This window comes from Solea senegalensis, linkage group LG17 (assembly GCF_019176455.1).
Source record: "Solea senegalensis isolate Sse05_10M linkage group LG17, IFAPA_SoseM_1, whole genome shotgun sequence".
Lineage (NCBI taxonomy): Eukaryota > Metazoa > Chordata > Actinopteri > Pleuronectiformes > Soleidae > Solea > Solea senegalensis.
In genome coordinates this window covers 12,513,262-12,534,199 of record NC_058037.1, presented here as the reverse complement: position 1 = coordinate 12,534,199, position 20,938 = coordinate 12,513,262, and the positions used below count along the sequence as shown (strand labels likewise).

At 41.2% G+C, this 20,938-nt stretch overlaps 3 protein-coding genes across 5 annotated transcripts; all 3 read right to left on the bottom strand.

Annotated features, from left to right (window-relative positions):
- Positions 1–473: 473 nt before the first annotated feature.
- On the bottom strand, positions 474–9,204 carry smek1 (SMEK homolog 1, suppressor of mek1 (Dictyostelium)). Of its 3 annotated transcripts, none has more exons than XM_044048978.1 (15): positions 8,074–9,204; positions 7,835–7,911; positions 7,637–7,735; positions 6,897–7,514; positions 5,919–5,996; positions 5,725–5,841; positions 5,236–5,352; positions 4,981–5,112; positions 4,518–4,620; positions 4,259–4,417; positions 3,992–4,161; positions 3,037–3,179; positions 2,203–2,393; positions 1,489–1,700; positions 474–953 (listed from the first exon to the last, which is right to left on the bottom strand). In XM_044048978.1, exons 1-15 carry the CDS (start codon positions 8,213–8,215, stop codon positions 831–833), a joined length of 2,481 nt encoding a protein of 826 aa, XP_043904913.1. In that variant the 5' UTR covers positions 8,216–9,204; the 3' UTR covers positions 474–830. The 3 variants fall into 3 exon arrangements, with proteins under 3 accessions (XP_043904913.1, XP_043904914.1, XP_043904915.1); XM_044048979.1 differs by having other exon boundaries at positions 3,037–3,176; XM_044048980.1 differs by having other exon boundaries at positions 7,835–7,890.
- A 226-nt stretch (positions 9,205–9,430) lies between these two features.
- erh (ERH mRNA splicing and mitosis factor) lies at positions 9,431–11,780 on the bottom strand. Its single transcript, XM_044048981.1, has 4 exons — positions 11,641–11,780; positions 11,150–11,237; positions 10,543–10,663; positions 9,431–10,432 (listed from the first exon to the last, which is right to left on the bottom strand). The coding sequence occupies exons 1-4, from the start codon at positions 11,641–11,643 to the stop codon at positions 10,330–10,332; spliced, it is 315 nt and encodes a 104-aa protein (XP_043904916.1). The 5' UTR covers positions 11,644–11,780; the 3' UTR covers positions 9,431–10,329.
- Positions 11,781–12,146: 366 nt separating this feature from the next.
- On the bottom strand, positions 12,147–18,104 carry paplnb (papilin b, proteoglycan-like sulfated glycoprotein). The gene is made up of 13 exons (XM_044048614.1): positions 17,079–18,104; positions 16,794–16,873; positions 16,423–16,532; positions 16,211–16,271; positions 15,986–16,088; positions 15,733–15,866; positions 15,287–15,598; positions 14,891–15,067; positions 13,861–14,011; positions 13,695–13,775; positions 13,188–13,350; positions 12,965–13,043; positions 12,147–12,755 (listed from the first exon to the last, which is right to left on the bottom strand). The coding sequence occupies exons 2-13, from the start codon at positions 16,848–16,850 to the stop codon at positions 12,471–12,473; spliced, it is 1,713 nt and encodes a 570-aa protein (XP_043904549.1). The 5' UTR covers positions 16,851–16,873; positions 17,079–18,104; the 3' UTR covers positions 12,147–12,470.
- Between the last annotated feature and the right edge of the window lie 2,834 nt (positions 18,105–20,938).

Sequence of the window (20,938 nt, the reverse complement as noted above, 5' to 3'; positions counted from 1 at the left end):
ACATTTAAAGGCAGGTCTTTTTTGTTTGTCATTTACAAAAACAGGAGAAAGACATAGACAAATAAAAAAAAAAAAAGAAAAAGGAAATAAGGAAGAAACTGCTGGCTTTTTTTCTCGTCAGAGAAAGAACGTCAGGTGAGGAACGACGACACTGATGACATCATCAAACGACAACAAGGACAGCTCTTTGCCACATGCTGCCTCCCGTCTGGTCCTATACACTAACGTAAAAAGAGGGACAGAAAGCAACAGACAAAGGGAGTGAGAAAGAGCAGAGGAGAAAAGAAGTAAAGGAGTCTAAGGGGGTGGGGGTGGGGTGGGTGCAAGTTGTGGTTCTGGGGTCAGAATTGGCCGACCCATCTGGGCCGCTGTGATGTCCTTCCCTGAGTGGGGGGCGGGGGGCAGTGGGTTATGGTCCAAGCCTGCAAGCTCTCTGGGATTTCAGTCTGCTTGCGTGTGTTTCTGTATGTGGTCTTTTCCTCCAAGTTGCTAAATCATCCAACTCCAACCTGTCTCATACTATCCAGGTCTGCTGAAGATCTTCCAAGTGCAATCCCCTCCCCCCCAAACATTTACACATCTGTTCCATTTTCCAGACGTTTTTCACTTCTGGTCTCCTGATTGGCACTTGTATGAACGAGTTGTGGGCTTTTCAGAGGAGGCTTTGAATCCATTCACAGTCTACACCTCTTTGGGCCACCCGCTGATGGCGAGTGGGTGGCTTTCATTCATTCAATTTGTTTACAAGTTTTGATCGTTCTTGTGTGAAGTCTATGCACGGATACTCTCGTATCGTAGGCAGAGCACAAGCTGAGACAGTGATGCTTCTTTTAGGAGCTCAGTTTGGACTTCTTGGAGGGTGGTAAAGGTTCCTCTTTACTCTCCCCGTCCTCCTCCTCCTCTTCCTCCTCATCGTCGTCGTCGGGATAGTCCACCAGTCCCACTAAACCGCCCTGAAGAAGTCAAAATTAGTGTTATTAAATTGGTATAATACTGTCACCCATCCGTACAACTAGCAAAGACGTGGAAGACATTTTAGAAACGTTTCACAGCAGCACTGTGACATTTTAAAGATTGTTTTTGATGTCACTTCTCACAGCACCATAAATAATCCTGACACAATGTTCCATCACTTAAATGTCTGTATATTTATTAACTGTCATTAATTTGTTTTTTCTGTTATAGCACCTTGAAATATAGCATCTGCATTTTTCTGCACAGCGATGTTGCATCTCGACCAGCAAGCCCTTCTTTAAATCAACCTTTATTTCAATCAATTGCTTAAATAAAGCTCACATGTATTAAATGAGTGCAGTACAATGGCAGTAATGGTGACCATTCCTCTTGAATACAAGGACTGTAGGAGTGTAAAATTGACAGTCTAAGTGTGAATTTCATAGTTGAAAAAGTGTGCAAAAATCTTTTTCAATCATCTTCTTAACACCATCACAACACAAGTGAGACGTCATTTACAGACGTCATATGTACCTTTGTGGTTACAGTCGTGGTGGAGGGTGAGCTCCGTGCCCCCGAGCCTGGAGACCCTGGTGACCCTGGAGAACCTGGGTTCAACGAGGCAGATGACGGAGGGCTGGACAGGCTGGTTTTTGTGGAGCCGGAAAAGGAGAGTTTGAAGCTGGGGTTCTGTCTGCCTGACAAACTGGACTTCCCTAATACCTCTTTGTCGTCTGTGTCTTTCACTGCAGTTGGACAAAGGTGAGACGACAAACGTTAATCTTTCTCCACCTTGTGAATGCATTTCAGGAAAAACACCCAGCTCCGCTTACACGGCCGATGCTTTCTGACAGTGTAACCTGCATTTCCTGTTTAGTTACAGCCATGCAGTACAGTTTTTAATTCATGCTTGTGTAAAATGTTATCAGATGTTGGCCGTTTTAAGGGAACACAATGAAACTGGTTTAGTATCAGGTTTGACTATCATCTTTTCATCATTAAATCACGATGCAAACATGCAACAGGTCAGACTAAACTCTTCCTTTCTGTCAATAACAATAACTTCCATAAATTATGGCCCATGCAACAGTGCAAGCTTAGGTTTATAAAATAGTCCTTCAAAAATGCCACATAGAACAGTCATTTTACTGACATTGTTCTTACAGGAAAAGAAAATGTCCCATCAAAACTACAACATGCGATTTTCCCCCCAAAACACTTTCACTGTATGTATTGGAAAACACATACATTTTTTTCTCTCCATGAATTTGCTAATAGGTTCCATGAGGTCTTCCTCGGTCTTCATCTTGTCAGAGGGAGGAACCACTGCCTCACCGTCCTCGAGGTCATCCTCATCCGTGTTGAACCACATCTCCTCCTCATCCTCCAGAGTTCGGGCGTCACGGCGGAAGCGATGGTTCCTCAGGATGGAGCGCATGCTGCAGCGAATGACACAAAGCTTAGTGGTTAAAATACACATGTAAAGCAGCTTTCCTCTTTGCCCTCCATGCATTGTGATGTGGCTTAACTCATAATATAATTATAATCTCTGTTAGTATATCTCCATCTTGGAAAGCACAACTGACAACATAGGTCTCTTAATCCAAGATTAGATACTGGATACAAGTCACTGGCTTTCACTTGAGGTGAAAAGCCAGTGACTTGAGGTAGTGGCCAGTGACTTGAGGTAGTGGATTACCAGCATGTTAGTCAAAGCAATGAAACTAGTCTCTGTGTCACACACACAGCACACTTTCTTATCAAAGTGTTTACCTGATAAAAGCCATAGTTTAACACTTGCATTTATACAGTCAATGCAGTGCAGGTAAACATGCTGAATTTTAGAAGATATACTGCCTATAAACTATGAATTTACTGTTTTAAGTAATTATACACCAACATTGTGGTCCAAAACAATATGCCAATTGTTTCATCAGTATAGTGATCCAACTAATGTGAATGATAAATTATTTTGCTACTGTCATTTATTGGGAGACGCCCTTAGATGAAGGACTGTGTCACTCAATAAATCACCAGTGACAGTGTAATCACAGTAATAGTAGTTAGACTTGGTTTTCTTACCTATCCAGTTTAGGGTTGTCTTGTCTCTCCCTCTGCTGTTCATACCGTAGTTTTAGGCCTTTAAATGTCTGGACATAATCCACATCTTCCAGGGCCTTCCAGTAGTTTTCAACTATATGAGCTGTGAGAGACTTCACATCCTCCTGGGAGCAATGGGAGGGGGAGAGAGAGAGGAGTGTAGAGACACGACAGAAAGGCAAAATGAGGGGGGAAAGTATAAAAGCAGGAAAAAATAGGGGAAGTTGAGATTTTTAGGGCAGAAAAGGAATGAAGAAAGGTGGAAACGAGAGACAGGAGGAAAAAAGAGAGAGAGGGGAGATCACACCAATCAAGTTAGTAATAATAATGTAAACTTTTCCACACATTTTTGGTAATGCATTATAATTTGCCTAATGTTTTTAAAGCTTTAATCAGAATGCATCAAGTAAACAAACATCAAAACATTTCCTTACTGATACTAGATATTATTAGTATGAGAAATCACTGCCAACCGGTAACATTTGCGGTGAAATGCGCATGTTGCTGTCATAAGCGCAGGGAATATCGAGTGTTTTATCGCCTGTAGTTACACTAAGGGGGACCACGAAAACATGACTGAGTATTCTTTTTCCACACTTTGGCAACTGGTAGGGCCTCCAGAGTGCCAAATATAAGTATTGAAATGGTTAAAAAGTTGATTTGGCATTATATGTCCCCTTTAAGATCAGACATAATCCCAGTGACATCGGAAAATCTGTATAACCATTGGCATGCACGTGGTAGCTCTACTCGACAAGCAAGAGGAACATAAAGAAAATAAACGAAAGCTGAACTGACAAATCAAACAAGCCTGATAGTGAACTGCAAGCTTCTATGCCTCAGCGGTCTAACTGTAAACCACCAACACTAAAAAAAAACCAAAAAGAGCAGAATTTAACAAAGTTTTGAAATGAAAAAAGCAGCAAACAACACTCACCACACGGACATACTCAAACATCTCAATGATGGCCGAGTTCATGAGATTGTAGCGTGATCCGTTGTTGAGGAAAGCCTTGATTACGGGCTCAAAAAGAAAGTTTCTCATAATGTAGCGATTGTAGAATTCATCTTTCAGACCAATGATCCTTCGCATGAAACGCAGAGCACCTGGACATACACATATACAGTATATTAAGCTCCAAAGTCTGTACATTGGTGGATAAAGATCAACAATGGGATGCATTTCTGGTAACGTGGGACTTACACAGGGCCAGGAATGCGTGCTGAGAGGCTGTGAGCACCAGTACCCTCCTGAGAATGTCCTTGTTGATGATGTAGTTCTTGATGTGATATGTGTGGTGCTCAACGCAAAATGTCAGCAGCTCCAAGATCAGGGCCAGCAACTGGGATGTTTGAAAATCATCTAAAAAGGAGGAAGAAGAAATGTAGTAACTTAGAAATAGAAAATACTTGTTGACAAAACACACACGCACGTATCCAGACACCTTGCAGATATTCAATACCTTTGCTTGGCTTTTCCTCTGTGGTGTTGGCCAATAGTGGAGCTGAGAGGACGTGCATACAGTGCTTATAGAAAAAGCTCAGAAACTCTGTCTTTTCAGTTTTCTGGGGGAAAAAGATAGAAAACTTTTGTTGGAAAATGACTTTGATAAGAAAGTCAATAAACCATTCCAAACACATGAAAACAAGGTGCAGGATCAGTGACATTGCTGAAAGTGCTGCTAACTTTCTCTGACAATGAAAAGTTAACTTCATGAGCAGAAATATCAGAAGATAATTCTACTCAATTCAAGATTGTAGATAATCTTGAGATTGTAAAGATTGTAGTACAGAATAATCAGTTCCCTGTTCCTTGTTCTCTATCAAGGATCTCGATTGTGTTGATATCAGGCACTTGGGCTCACATCTACAGTTACATCATTGGAAGTATTAACTGATGTACACGGGATCAGTCAACACACTCACATTTGCTGTGGCCAGCATGTTCTCTGGGTCCACCAGAGTCCGTAGCAGGCCCATCAGCTGCACCGCCCCACCTAGTTCTGGGTCTGTATCGCAGATCATGTGTTCGATGATCAGGTTGATCAGGAGGATGTCCTGGTAGGGCAACAAATGAGTTAGACAGAGTTAGACAGATGAAAGGCCACCACTGTAAATCCCCATGACAGATAAAGATAATGTTCTCATATATTAATATAAATTACTTTTATATACACTTACATCATCATTTTGCTGAGACTCCTGCATGACAAACTCTCGTACCATGGAAGGGTTGTACTCCACCAGATACGAGAATATATCTGTGGCTGCCCCACGCACCTGAACGTCATCCATTCCCTGTTTTGTAAACATACATTATATGTCAGTGAACTGTGATTTTCCTGAATAAATTCCTTCCTTTCACTATTGTTTTTATTTTCAATTGCAAATATTTTGAACTGCTAGCTTTCTTCGCCAAAAGTACTTTCTTCTGGGAACATAGTGTAGGTGTGAAAGCAAGGTAAGAGTAAGGTAACCATCCATTTAACATGTAAATCGGAGACTGAAAATGTCAAACCACAAAACGTAAAAAGCACTGCAGCAAATTTACTTTACAATGGCAGACCCCACTCCCCAAAAGAAAAAAACCCCACATAGAAACAAATTCCTTGTGTGACTGAGCAGTCACCCAAACATAATTACAATGTACGTTGATGTAGCTGCGCTCACCAGTATGACCTCTAGTGCAGGTAAAATGCCCATGTTTGACAATGTCTTGAAGAAGGCGTCTCTGTTTTGAGGTTGTAACGTTTGTGAAAATGCACAGAATTCCTTTAGGAAATTCACCTGCAAGACAGAAACAATCATGAATCCAAGCGAACAAGGAGGAAAAACTGAAATTACTTAAATCAGATCTAACGTACCAGCTCGTGTCTTTTGTCATCATCAGTAGCCTCATCTGTTAGCTGTGCAAAGAGGTCTGTTAGGAACTTCTCATCGTCCTGGCATTAAAAGTAGTGGAGGAGACAAGATGGAATAAGTGTCACAAAGGGGGCCAACAAATCAAGATGTTATAAAAAGAAAATGACCAGCATCCAACAGCCAACTGTGACCTTAAGCAAAGTACTTGTAGAACTTACACAGGAAAAAAATACACTCACCATATTTATAAAATGTCTGATTTATAAGCAGTTATAGTGTGCCATAATCTGTCATTATTAACAGCTGTATACATTCATTAGCAGAAATAAAAACAATTACATTTATTTACTGCCATTTAAACTGGTGTATTTTCCATTGAGAAAAATTGCTGTACATAAAATATTAGATTAATTACATACATGTTATATTAGAAACTGTACACTGAAAACCAAGTTGCATTCAGTTATGTATGTGATCCAGTATATCAAGTGTTATATTAAAGTGGTTTCTTAATACTGGCTTACAAAACTACTGCAAGAAAAGTACTGTCTGTGATGTTCCACTTCACATTTAACAGTGTGCGAGAGTCAACAGCGTGCTAGTTTCAGTTTTCCTCTACCACAGCATTACTGATTTACACAACACTTCTACGTCTCTATGGAGACTGCCATACATAAACACTGCTGAGTTGACACAGTACAAAAACACAAAGGTCACATGACCATAAAAGATTGCCACACAAACTGAAATGGATAAGCACAAAATGTAAAAATATAACCTCTGTGCAATCCTACAATTACTGTAATTGCCAGTTCTCACTGCATGAACACTGTTTTATCTTGTTGGTGCATTCTGATATTATGACACGATAGTTAGAGAGACTTAAATGTTTAAGTAAAAATGTGATACATACACACATTTGTGAAAAAAGGGACCAATTACCTTTCACAGGCAATCTTTTAAGTGTCTGCCTAGCTCACCTGTAGCATGCCCACAATCTCCACCTTGTTGAAGAAGATGAAGGAGTGCAGGGTGGACAGCATGTTTTCCTCGAAAACAGAGGGAGTGGGCAGCACCATGTCCTGAATATACTGCACCCGATATGTCTGGTGTATTTTCTGACGCAGTTCAGGATCAGAGATGGGGATCACCTCCTTAAAGCGGGCCGTCTTTGTGAGAAACTCCCGATGTCGCCGTGGCTGTGGGAGTGCTGGGTCAAACTCCAGACAACCAATGACGTCCATGATGCACTCATCAGAGAACATAACCTCAAAGAGTGCAGTGCGATTTAGCAGGAAGATGCCTTTAATGATTTCATACAGGTGGTGCAGTCCCTCTCGGTTCTCTAAATCCTCACAGACACGGAATAGTTCCAGGAGCTTGCGAATGTAGCCCTCGTTCTCCACTGCGAGTGCCAGTTTCTCACGTCGCAGTGGAGATGGGAGTGAGGATGCCACCAGCTCAGCCAGGTCCTCTAAGCGGTTCAGTTCACATGGCGGCAACTCCAGACCCGGTGACGACATGTCATCAAAGCGCTCCTCCTCAGACTCATCCACTACATCCTGTGTGATGTCCACTGATGGGTCTTTCCCCTGCACCTTAACAATGAAACAATCACATGATGTAACTAATGTATTTAAAGAAAATATCAATATGGCACTAAATGCATAAGGAGTTAGACTAGACAAACAAACACCCACACAAAGAGAAGTGCACTTACCTGGCATATTTTCTCCCAGATTTCATCACAGCCAGCCTTCTCTTGGAAACTGAGTGCCAAATCATAATTTTCTGCCTCTGACCATACTATCAATGTATCCTTATTGAGAGAAAAATAAAGCCAAACTACAATCACTACACAGGGAAAGGAAATACATAATCTGTATAAATAACAACATGCACCACGCCATCCACATACCTGTTGTTTCTGATATGCAGTGTTTGGGTTGATTTTTGATTCCAGCAGTAAGGAACCTATCGGATTACAGGGGTGGTCTGTGTTGTCAATAGGACTTTTATGAGAAGCTATATTACCTGCATACAATTAGAGTTCTATCAATTGTTCCAGTTGAATTGTTGACATATAATGACATGTGATTACATATAGCCGGTGGCCATCACTACAGTGAGCAGTGTACTTATTGTCCATTAACTTACCATCGCTCTCTGCTCGCACTAGTAGAGATGTGCCTTTCAGTCGCTCCACATAAGCCGAGGAGACGTGCCCGGTCCCACGATCATCCCATTGTCTTTCCTCATTGAGTGTATAGACTTTGACCCGTCGGCGAGTATCCGTCATCCTGACAGGTAGTGGCACCTTCTCTGCTATTAATGGATGTCTGCCTCACTTGGTGACCCCACAACTTCAGTTCTCTTTTTTACACCTGTTCACTTCTGTAATACGGTAATGACTTTACATAAGTCAGGATCAGCCAGGCTGACACTTATATGAGGCACCTTGCAAGTGATACACCTGGATGTGAATAGAGGAAAAGTCTACGATCGGCTCAGCTACGGTATATGATTATTTTTGACGAGCTGTCTCACAAGTTACGCTTCAGCGTTACAGGCAACGCAACACACAAAATCAGGTTTCAGACCATTGTAGCAAGCTAGCAGTCAATTTACAGTGCAGAGGGCAATGTTTGCTAAGGTGTTAATTGTCCGTACAAATGACTGACACTCACTATCGACTACCAAAAGAAAACTGAATGAAGCGGTTGAAGAATACGCAAAGATATTACGACCTCTGACTACAAAAACACCCTACCTATCTATTAGTACAGTCTGTACGCTTGAGGGCAATGTTAGCTAGATACGCTAGCGAGCAGACCTATCGAGTAAACTAGTTGGCAAGTACGCTAACTACTTCAGCCCCACATAATCAACATTCAGAACTATCTGAAGCAAGATGACTATAGTTTAGCACCGATAACACCATTTAACACCCGCGACCCACAAACACCGTGTTAACCCCTGACAAATGTTTTCAATGGTGTCGGAATAATACGCCAGCTAGTTAGCGTTAGCCGCTATTTCTGCCCCAAGTGTTCCGCCATGTTCTGGCTCGGGGCCGCGGAGAGACCACTCTCTCCATACTGGTATTCATGCATCCCCAAAATTATGCAGACTTATTAAACGTAGTCGCGTAATTATCTGAAGGTAACACTTTACATCATACGTCTATTTGCCATTCATTTGCGACGTCTTGCTCAGATAATTGCTAACTGGTCCCCCCGTGAGTATTCAGCCATCTTGGGTCCCTTCGCAGTCAGTACGGGGTTTCCAGCACAGCAACAACAGGGCAGCCCGCCAGATTTAAAGAGACAGTAACATGGAAATAGGACCAGGCATTGTTTGTCTTGTTGGTCCTGCAACACATACAACTTACCACGGAGCATCCACCCATTCGTGTATACATATTTTTGCAGACTAGCACTTATGAAACTTTGAATGAATAGGCAAGTGTAATGGTACTTGCACCAAATGTTGTATACTCAAGAATGAATACCAGTCAGAAAACAATGGTTTATTTTGTTCAAATCAAAGAAAACTACAACAGGGATAGATGAAATTAGATGCTATGCAAAACTAAATGTTTACAGTATCAGCATTTTGATTGCAAGCTATGGTAACAGAAAGAGTATAAAAATGTCACATAACTAATATGGCATCTGAATAAAAAGCATACTACTAGAATTTGACAATGGAAACACATTATCTAGGCTGTGGAGCTCTTCTCCAAACAGGGATCTCTCTCTCTCTCTCTCTCCATTAATAAATTAATCATTGCTGTTAGTAGTGGGCAATCCTCCCAAAAACCACACCATGACACACAAACACAACCCTTAGTCTTTCTTCTCAATTTTAAAATGTACTGTTAAGAACATCCAGGCTCAGTTTTTATTGTGTATTTTTAACTGTTTAAACATGCTGCCAGACTACATTTGAAAGGTTTTGGATACCCACATGGAAAAGTCTTTTTTGATATAGACACATGATACAATCTAGTAGACAATCAATCTGTTGGTTTGCTGACATGGATTATGGTTCAACCAAGTGTAAATGTCATATAATGTCACCTCTAAAATTCTCAAGGAACTGTTCCAGATTTGTCATGGTGTGATTTCTCAGATCGCCCACTCCTATTTACAACTATCATGTCTATCCTCTTGATGCACAAGCATCTGTATTCTGCCAAGTACATCCCCATTTCAATATAAAGCCCAAATGTCTTACTTTACTGGTTTTGAAACCACAACCTTTTCCCAAAAATAGTATGCTGCGAAAACCCACCCCTTATCAAACTGACGATGTTGTCCATATACACAGATCCTAAAGATGCTGTGGAAATGTAGTGCAGTGTAAAATCCTTCCAGGTGTGTGTAGCAGGACAACCTGTCACCAATGCCTTTACTTTGCTGCCTGCTGAGCCTGACGTCGCAGCAAGACATATATCTTCTCCTTGATCCAGTCTTTGTTGTATGGTTGGTATGTCTGGGTGTCAGCTCTGTACCTGTTAAAAAAACGAAAATGGTTTGTTAATGGGATATAACCAACACACCTGTTGTAAACAAGGTTTCCATTAAAATACAGTGACTGGTTCACTGATCAGATCATACTTACACAAGACAGCTAAGATCAGCCAAGTCATCAATGAAGTCAAACAACTGGCTAATGTCATAGGTGATGGAGGGGCTGTTTGGATTCATCCTCTTCAGATGTTCTTCATACATTTTGCAAACACCTGGAAAAGACAAGCAGAACACGCTAAACAGAAGCAAAACCATCTCCCAAAAGTGTGCATCCACAATATGATACAGAAAATATATATAATTTTGTGATTTGAATTTTGCACCATTGTCATCTGAGTATTTCAGAAACCACTTAGCTACTGGGATTTTCACAACAGAAACTATCCAGTGAATGACCTAAAAATGAAAATACCTTATTGATATTAGAGGTCAGAGGAGAGTGACTAGTTTATATAAATATAAAGGCAACAATTTTTCAAATAACCACACAAGGTACGCAGGAGGACATGCACAGCACATTAAAACTTGAAGCAGGTGGGCTACAGCCACTCACCACTTTATTAGGCGTCATGTACAGCTAATAAAGTGATCAGTGAACATCCATCTTCTGCTGCTTTGGGTTTTTTTTGCCTTCACCTATTGAGATTCATCAGCCCTGTGATTTATTACATAAAAGTACTTTTTTTTGGCAAACTCACCTTCCATGCATTCGTTCACTGACTCATAGTCAGCATATGTGCGGCCCTCAGGTCTCTTGGTGGGTTGGACAAGCAAAATTGTGTGCGACTGAACAAAGAAAAAGTGTAAGTGCACGTTATATTTGTAACATCAAGTACCAGATTTATGCAGTCAATTTCTTCTGACACACTCCGAGTAGTTTTATCTCCAAGGATTTTCAACCAGGAGTTGCTGGTATGCTGGTACATCACACTGTACTATTAACGTAATGGCTGATGTTTCGCAAAATACCACATCTGCTTAAATCATATGCACATAAAAAAACAGACAAATAATATTTAATTACAATCATAAGCGGCTTGTAGCCACAACAAACGACAACATATGAAGAAGTACCAGAAGTGAGTTAGCCTCGGAGCTCGTTAGCTTAGCTGTGAATGAATTAACAGGAGCTAATGTCAATGAAACAGGACGTTCTATCCATATTAGACGTTAAAAATAACACGCTTACCATGTTTATACTGCCTACGGAACGTGTCTACTTCTTAGGTACAAAAAAACTGCACAAAACCGTTGATTGTTGCTTCAGAATTCCCCGTGCGAAATAGCTGCTGCTGGGGCAAAAGAAATCAGAGGAAGTGACACAAGCCTTGTTCCGGTTGTAAAAGTGAATTGCTTTCAAAATAAAGGTTTGGTTTCATAATAAGAGTCTTGTAATCTAGTTTGTCTTTTGTAGGCTATGGATCTTTTTCCAGTGACAGAAAAATAAATACAGTTTACTTTAGTTAAATAAATTAAAGAAATAATATATAGTACTTAATCCCATCTTGGATTAAAGAGAAGTAGGCTACTGAATCATAACAAAGAAAGTATCAAAAGTAATAGTATTTATTGTGTATGTAGGTATGTGGTGACTCAAAACTGAATTTGACCATTTTTCATTTTCTTAAGATTCATTTTAGTTTGGGAAAAAAACTGCAATGCAATTTTGGCAATGCTATGAGAGAAAAAAATAAACCACACATTTATGTCAAGGTTAACAATGGCTAAAGGTTTATTGATCATGTGAAGTAAAACTTAACTCTTGTAATCACATTGACATAATTTTACTTTACTCTAAACCATAAGGCAAAGCACAAATGAATAAAGTGAATGTCACAAAAAAATCAATAACATCAGAGACCATGTGAGTTTGAATGTGAGAGCATTAAATTATTAAAAATGTAAATTCTGATGTTTCAATGAAATTGGATACATTTCACAACACATATTCTTGTCTTTGACTGTAAATACTTAGAGAGAAAACCTGCTTATGTACTGGAGGTAAAACTGTGTGCAGTGTTATGCCCTTGCTCTCAGAGCACCCATGAGTGACCCTCTTCTTGGCATCGCCCTGCGAGGTGGGAGTCGGGGCTCCATCGCCACATGCCCACACTCCATGTGGCAGATTTCCAGAGACGCAAAGTTATTGGCATTTCCATGGCAGCTTCCATACCAGAAATCAACACATTTACCAGTGGCCAAGTCATAGTAAACCCGGGCCACCCATGTATCACAGGGCCCCTCATCACGAGGCAGCGAGCACACATCACCAGTGGGTGGAGTGACTGAGGGTGGTGAGTGCACCTGAGCAAAGAGAGGATAAAGTGAAGTTACTGTGATCTTTTGTGATTTTTAAATCATTTAAAAACATAGGGGTACTCCACTGATTTGTTGTTGTGCTGCACATCACATTTTTTGAGCCCAAATCAGTTGAATGACCCTTTCATTTATTAATTATATTTTATTATTAAGAAGTTTACTGAAATAAGATGAGTAAAAGATGTGACTCCTACCTCAGCTGTCTGATACTCTGGACATCCAGCTCTGCCAAATCCTTGAGCTGGAGTCACCTCGTCTGAACAACAGCCATACCTAGAAGAAGAAGAGAAGAAGAAGATGTAAAAGTCCAAACATTTATTTGAGGTGTTTTCTATTGTTCCAATAAGCAATTCATCATTTTAATGTTACCGTCACATGTTGGTAACAGGGAGGTGATCCAAGAAGAAGAAGAATTACCTAGTGTGAACACAGTCATAGTCATCGTGGGGGCAGCCTTCGTTCTCGGGTCCAGTGGCAGAGGTCAGGCCATCAGGACAACAGCCATAAAATGAATGTCCACATTGAGGGACATTCACAGGTGAGTGGGGATCGTAAGCATCACTGGTCTGTGGCCCAGAAGCTAAAGCAAATAAACACAGATTATCATGTATTCCAATCACAACATGGAAACAAGATAAGTGGTTTTTACTGTTTTACTGGCTGGTCAGAGTAGATAATGTGACATAAATTCAAAAGAACGTTTAGGTTGCAGGAATAAAACAGTTGCATAGTATAGCAGCATAGAAACAAGTTGATCTTTGTGTATGTAAATAAGAGAGCTACAATAAACAAGAACACAATGAAATCATGATTTAGAGAAGAACAGTAACATATTATGGGCACAGGTTATATATTGCCATAGATTAAACATAATAACATAGACATAATATAGAATATTTGCACAAATGATCTTCTCCTGCGTACCTGAAGGCTCCTCTGTAACATGGGGCACATATCCTCTAATGATGCTCGCATGTGGCCTTGGATCCTGTACACTTGGAACCACTGAGAACAAACTGCATTTATTAACATGCACACACAAATAAATAGCAAAATACTCAAAAACAAGAAGGAGTTCAGTTTGGCTCACTCTGGGCTCCGTGGCATGCTTGTGTGTTGCATTCCTCCACAGAAACAGGTCTGCTGTCTAGTCCACACTGAGTCTCAGGGTACGGGTTCAAATCTGTGTCGAAACAGTTCACCCTCCTCTCCCTCACACCCCCACCACAGCTCCGAGTGCACTGCAGACAGCGAAGGAGAGAGGCACGAATGTAACACTACCAATTAATGTTAGGGCCCGAGCACAACAGGAAGTGAGCCATTTTGAATTTGGTGTCCATCTTGGTGATTTGCATGTTTCCGAAATGAACAAAGTTGTTTGAGCACAATAATTGCACAACATAAATAAAAAAGCACATCAATTTATACTAAACATATTAAAGATGAGAAGTTATCAAAAGGTATTGCAGATTCAGAAGCGTGTGGCCACGGCAACCATCAGGAAGTGGAACTGTAACTTTGCCATACATTAATCGATGGGCTCAAAACTTGACATGTGTCACAAGTGACCGACCCTGAACACGTCTACAAACATGAACTAGGCCCAACAGGAAGTCAGCCATTTCGAATTTAGCCGCTGTTTTAAGGAAACTGGAAGTGCCTTTTAATTTTTCCATATATTTAGCGATTGGCTCGAAACCTAATAAATGACACAAGAGACCTGGCCAGACATAATCGACACAATAGAATTAAGTCAAGGGCATAGCACCACCTGCTGGCAGCACAGTGGATGCGAGGGCCGCACAGTGCTGCCTGTAGCTTTTGTTGTAATTACTTTAAACTACTATTTTAATGTATAAATACACAAAATGTATTCATTATTTTACCTGATAGCCATGTGGAACTTTTGTTCCTGTTGTATGTTTCCCCACTGTCCATTTTTGTGCTACCCCTTCCCTTTTGGCTGGGACACAGCAGGGAAAAGGTACATGACTTTTTCCATCCCTCATGTTTTGTGCTCAACCTTCCCTTCCTGTACCTCCTTCTTTTACACAACACAACTCAGAGGTTGTGAACCCCCCCCGGTCATGTTTGTTATTCTTGTTCTTGTCCTCACTCACCAGTCCGTACTCGGTCACGTGCCAGGTGATGTGCGTGTAACAGGCAGGTCTTCGGCACGCCTTGACAGTAGGAGGTCGTTCCAGTCCACTGCAGGCGTGGTCATCCAGATGTTCTAGTCCTGGTCCCACACAGATCACCTCCCTTGCCTTCACACCTTCCCCACAGGTAACTGAACACTGGCCGTCATATGCAAGGAGTAAATAGTATCTTGTTAATTAAATGAGTGACCAATAGGTCAAACAGTGTGAGGGTTAGGTCTGTGGACTGTGCTTTAGACCTTTCATATTCTACAAGTCTTTTTTTTTTTAATAGAACATCAAGTTCCTCCTATTCATAAACAATGTACCTGAGTGTGTATGATAATGTTTAATGTCTCTAATAATAATAATACAAACCACACTGTAGCTTGAGACACTGTACTCAGCAGCACACGGATGCATGTTGCACGCCTGTTGACTGTGAGGCCGCTGCAGGTGCTGGCTAATGCAGTGAGTCTCTTCCACCACATGGGGGTTCACTGGATCCTGAAGCCAGCACTCCACACTGCGGTGCTGCATGCCCCCACTGCAGTTGGCCGAGCACTCCCCGAACACACCAGTTTTATAGACATACGTGTGCGTCTCGCTTGGCTCAGGTGCGACAGAACCAGCGGAGGGCAAGTCAGTGACGTCTTCATCTAAGCCCATAAATTCTTCATGGGTCAGCAACTGGAATAAAGATGAATTATCATTTCTTCTGAAGGAGGGGAAAGTCAAGTAAATCAACAATTAAAAGCTAAAAAAAAAAGAAAAAGAAAAAAGTAGACCATGACATTTTAAATGTGTATTATTTCTGTTCTCACCCTGCAGATGCCTTCCACACAGATATCAGTGCGGCCCCCGCCGTAGCATGGTGTTCCATCTATCACTGCAGGGCTTTGGCGATAGAAGAAGTTCTCTTCTCTTGGGAGACAGTTGAGCTCACATGGGTTGCTCGCTATTATTTACGTTGCAGACATGACAAAGCAATAATTAGATATTATCTGTGCATGATTTTGAGTTTACCAGATTTAAATACTGTCATGGTTTAATATACTGTATAATAACAGGTCAAACCTCCATGGTAAGGCACCCAGGAGTAATAAATGCCCTGAAAGTCAAATCTGTCAAAGTGGGAGCATTGCTCTTCCCTGAAGTCCATGGACCCAACTGGACATTCCTGCAGATACACAACATTTCTGCATTACTGCTGTTGTTGTTGTTGTTTTAGGAAACATGAGTGCAGTTTGTGGGCTGGTGTCATTAATAATTAAGGCAAAAATAATCTATAAGGGTAATTACCTGTGTGTTGCAGGTTTGGAATGAATTGGGGGATCCTATGCAGTTATGTCCACCGTCTGTTCTGCAGGAGAAAGAGAAAAGGCTGCAAATATAGTTTTTGTACCTTTTTAAAGGTGTTGATAATTACGGTGTCAAATCCAACGGGGACGCTGATTTCAAAATCTGTTATCAGAGAGGCCAAAAACTCATCGTCATAATCCTCTATGTTTTACCTTGACGTGATACATTTCCTGGTTCTCTTTGCCACTCCTGTGCCACATGTGCGGCTGCAGGACCCATAGGCCCCGAACTCTCCCCAGTAGTCGCGAGATGTTCGCGTTAACTGTAAAGATAAATAAATACACAGTAAAACTCGCTCATGCTGCTGCACCACAATGTGCTCACACACACATGATGATATAGTGTCCGACCACGAACCACCAGCACATACTATGAGTATGTTAGAGGCACCGAAATAGAAGCTGGAACATTTGGCAGCAAACCATCACCATGCATGTTATATAACTGTGTGAAACTGCTATTATTTACGTTTTTATATATGTACTTTACAGTATGTGCAAATGATATAATATGAAACACTTACAGTTAAAGCAGGTATAGCCAGCAGCTGTAGGAGACCCAGGACTAGCAGGATGTTCATGTTCACCAAAATCCACTGATAAACTACATGGATATGAATAACAACTCAGTATTTCTTCAATGACTTCAAAGTACTATTTCATAAAAATCCAGTACGTGCAATCAGTCCATTACTACTTGTATGTATAGCAGATAAGACCTGAGTGCAGATTTCTTTGATACTACTTAAAATATACACATAAAGAGTTGGATAATACAGAATAACAAAGCTCAGTAAACATTATCTTACCTCGTTGAAGTGACTTTAGCAACTGCTCGACCTGCAGTGCAGAGGGACATGCACCTCAGTGGTGATGGTAGGCAATGACACCCTGCTTTCTTTCTTTCTCTCTGCTCACCAGCTCCACAGCCCAAGTGTCAGGTTTCAACCACAAAAAACACACATTCCCCCTCAATAAAATTAGATTTTCTTGTTTAGACGATAAAAAGACATGTCGTCCATTCCAACAGTGTTGTCTTTAAAGTTGAATCAACTCATTTATTTGAAGAAAAACAAAGAAGAGAATGTGTTATTTGGTGCACAAACCGACAGCGGAGAAGAAAAACAAGGTTTTTGAACACACAGGATTTAATTTTAAACTGAAAGCAACAACGGACATAAAAGTTATTACACAAGAAACCAAATAAAGTGTGATCGCTGCGTTGAAAGATTTATCGATTCCTCCACACGTTGCTCTCCATCTGTTGTCCCTTTTGCACTCATCTCATAACCACTAAGTACAGGGCCGCCTGTCAGAGCAGAGGTGCTGCTGGGAGGCAAACATGGCCTAAGGTTATATTTAGACTTATTTTAGTGTGAAACCACAGTGGAGTATGGCTGGACGGGAGAAGGAATATGGAAGATGTATGAAGATATAACACCGAGGAGTCGGAGGAGAGTAACATTCCTGTGCCAGGATTTCAGCACGTTGAAGGAGCCATCCAGGCGGATGAGAGTGAAACATATACTTTAGTCTTATGAATGAATGCAGAGTGTCTGAGTGCTGGAAGAAAAATAAGTATGATGTGGGTCTGAGTGTGTTTGAGTTCGTTAGTGGGTGTGTGGGGAGTAAAAAAAGAAAATGTCGATGACAACATAAATGCTATAATCATTTGTTGACACGCACGCAGAACAGGTTGAAACTCTAAATGGTCGAGTCATCACCTACAGTAAAGACAGCAGCACATTACAATCTAATATGTAAGCAATGTGACAAATTACACTATTTTATTTTTTTTACTAATTATACTCAGAATTTTTTTTTTTTTTTTTTAGGCTTTGTCCTGTTAAATTCAAAAAACATACACATATACATATATTGCCATTCGAAAGTCTCATTAAAGGACCAGTGAGCAGGATTTGGTGGCATCTAGGGGTGAAGTTACATTATTACTTATTGTAAAGAACTGAATACCTTTTGGTTTGGCTGTCCAAAAACATGCAGAGTTGAAGATTAATTAGGCAAATTGGACACGCTAAATTGACCGTAGGTGTCAGTGAGAATGGACAGTTGTTTGTCTCTATATGTGGCCCTGTGGTGGACTGGCAACCTGTCCAGGGTGTACTTGGTGTCAGCTTGGACTGGCACCGGTGAACCCCCGTGACCCTCATGTGGGTGATAAAGCGGTACAAGATGGATAGATGGATCCTGTGTTTGATTTGTCCAGTCTGGGCTACTGTACAAACATGGTAGCGCAACATGGCGGATGCCGTGATAAGAAGGTCCTGCTCCGCCATGTAATATAAAGTATCAAAAACAGGTGACAATAAATGATTGAAAACATAATAAATATTGTGTTGAATATCCCTTAATAGATTGTCTAAATCCTGCACACTGGGCCTTTAAATCATCGTTTCAAAGCCATGAAAACCTCTTGATAACATATTGATGTCATATATGAAGCCATCGCTTCCAGACGTTCCCAACACACGACCCCGTCCAAAACCACCCCAATTCAGTATTGTTTTTCTTCCATAAGGAAAAACAAAAAAAGTCAGTCAGTGTGTGCGTGTGTCCCTCAGAGCTGCCGGTTCAGTTTCTGCACTTGCTTCTCTTTGGCTTCGAAGGCACTCTTGGTGGTGAACAGGTCGTCCACCGAATCCATGATCTCCTGCATTTCTCTGGACAGCTCGGAGTAGCTCTCCTTCAGCTCGTCCTGCTGCTGCCTCAGGTCCACCGCCGCGCGCATCAGCTCGGTGGCCTGGTGGCTGCAGTTGCTCCGCAGCTGCTCCACGTCTGACAGCAGCACCTCCATGCTCTTCATCAGCTGCTGCAGAGAGTCAACGGTCCCCTCGAACCCGGACGTGTCCAGACCCTGTACTTTAGAGTTATCTGGGACCTGGTATTCAGACTCCAGGTCTGACTTTTGGCCTTTCTCCATCCTTCTGCTCAGTATGTCAGATATCTGGAAGAGAGATGAATCATTTATGAGCAGCCAGTGACTGTTAAAGGCTACAGGAGCAGATTTAGGAGATGTTGAGAAAAGGTTGAGGATATTTTAAAAGTGCGCCAACACTCTTTTTCAGCTAGTGAGGAGTTTAAGCCCTTCACAGGAGGCGACTAATCTCCTCCACTTGGACACCTGTGACCAGTGTGTGTGTTTACTTGTATTTGTTTCCTCTTTAGGACCATTTCTGGCATAAACACTGGCCTTGTCAGGACCAGTAGTCCTCATGGAGACCATAACCTGCTCCTAATGAGACAGAACCTCATTTCTGGGGAACTGTGGCGTCTAAGTGGCCTTTCACTGACGTGTTGCCCCGTAATCCACTTAGGACAGCTAACATAAAGAACTCACGCCAGACTAGCGCTGTCTTGGGTGAAAGACAGGCGGGACATCAGATTACGTGGTGCGTCCCTCCTCCTTAGTTGTGGCAGTCTGAGCAGACAGATTAACCCCGTCTTCATGAAGTCATCTGTGGTGGATGCCCTCGACTCTCATGCTCGTGCACACACACACACACACGAAGTCTAAGCTTCCTTCTCTCTGCCGGCTCACATTTTCCTGTCAGAATTTGTTAATTCCTCTGTGCGAGCTCACACAGACGGTAAATTAAATGGTGTGCTATAGCAATTTTGTTGAATTGTGTTGGATTCTATGTCAGTGATTCCCTCTGATTATATAGTAAAAACATGTCAATAGCCACTGGAAATGTAGACTGTTTGAATGAATTCAATAAAATTGACAAGCGGTACCATAATCTCACCTTTTTGAACAAAAATATAGTCCATTTATGTTAAAAAAGACTAGAGTTTATTCCATTTCTTTAAATATAAAGCTTCTAAAAACTATTATTGATCATATTCTCTAATTAAATTGACTAACTGATTATTCCTATGACAAATTCCACCTGTTTAAAGAGCCAGCAAACGTTCTGACCCTTTAAATGGCTTTACAGATAAGGAGAGTAAGTGTTGAACTCACCGCCGCCGCCCGCTCTCTTATCAAAACGTGACAACCTGCTCTGGAGGCCAGAGTTAAAACAAAACTATCTTTCTGCGTGAAGTAAATACAGTGGTGCGTCAGGAAGACAGCAAGAAATGCTTTTATTTAGGACACAGAATTCTGTCATTAACAGTTAAAAAAAAAAAACAACTTGAGGAAATTGGATTAATTCAACATGTGCAACGAAATTAAAATTGATTGTAAAGGACTGTGGTGAGAGAGGGAGCTTTTATTTATATATTTCTTTCATGCGCAAGAGGAAGTTGCAAATGTAAAAGGAGAAATTCTTAATTGAAGAACAAAAGCAGAATAATGAGCGGCAGAATAGAGCAATTTAAAGATACAACATACGCAAAACTCACATCAATGCAGGTAAAATAAGGAAATGAACTCTTACTTGTTTGTGGTTATTCTGTGATCATTGAGGATGTTTCAGCACACAGACTGGAGATGAAGTGAAGCATGGCTCCTGTCCAGGCCACACTGGTTCTGCCCACTCGCTATGACGACGCTCATGATGTTGCTATTTCTGTCCCGACTCTGAACGCTGATAATCAGCCGTGCACCAAGTGAGTGACGTATGTACATTAACTACAGTAAGGCCACTCACCATTCTCATTCACTGTGAAATAAACTGCGTTTTAAAGGTTTTTATTTAAACAC

Excerpts from the sequence above, each read along its gene's own strand:
- smek1 (XM_044048978.1), bottom strand. The coding sequence starts at position 8,215 with ATGACGGATACTCGCCGACGGGTCAAAGTCTATACACTCAATGAGGAA. Across the intron at positions 5,842-5,918 it reads ATGACAAAAGACACGAGCTG|GTGAATTTCCTAAAGGAATT; the intron begins GTACGTTAGATC and ends TCTGTCTTGCAG. Across the intron at positions 954-1,488 it reads CCACGACTGTAACCACAAAG|GGCGGTTTAGTGGGACTGGT; the intron begins GTACATATGACG and ends TGACTTCTTCAG.
- erh (XM_044048981.1), bottom strand. Across the intron at positions 10,664-11,149 it reads AGTGAACGAATGCATGGAAG|GTGTTTGCAAAATGTATGAA; the intron begins GTGAGTTTGCCA and ends TGTCTTTTCCAG. Across the intron at positions 10,433-10,542 it reads GCTGATCTTAGCTGTCTTGT|GTACAGAGCTGACACCCAGA; the intron begins GTAAGTATGATC and ends TTTTTTTAACAG.
- paplnb (XM_044048614.1), bottom strand. The coding sequence starts at position 16,850 with ATGAACATCCTGCTAGTCCTGGGTCTCCTACAGCTGCTGGCTATACCT. Across the intron at positions 15,867-15,985 it reads CTGGGTGCCTTACCATGGAG|CGAGCAACCCATGTGAGCTC; the intron begins GTTTGACCTGTT and ends CGTAAATAATAG. Across the intron at positions 14,012-14,890 it reads ACGTGACCGAGTACGGACTG|TGCACTCGGAGCTGTGGTGG; the intron begins GTGAGTGAGGAC and ends CGCTGTCTGCAG.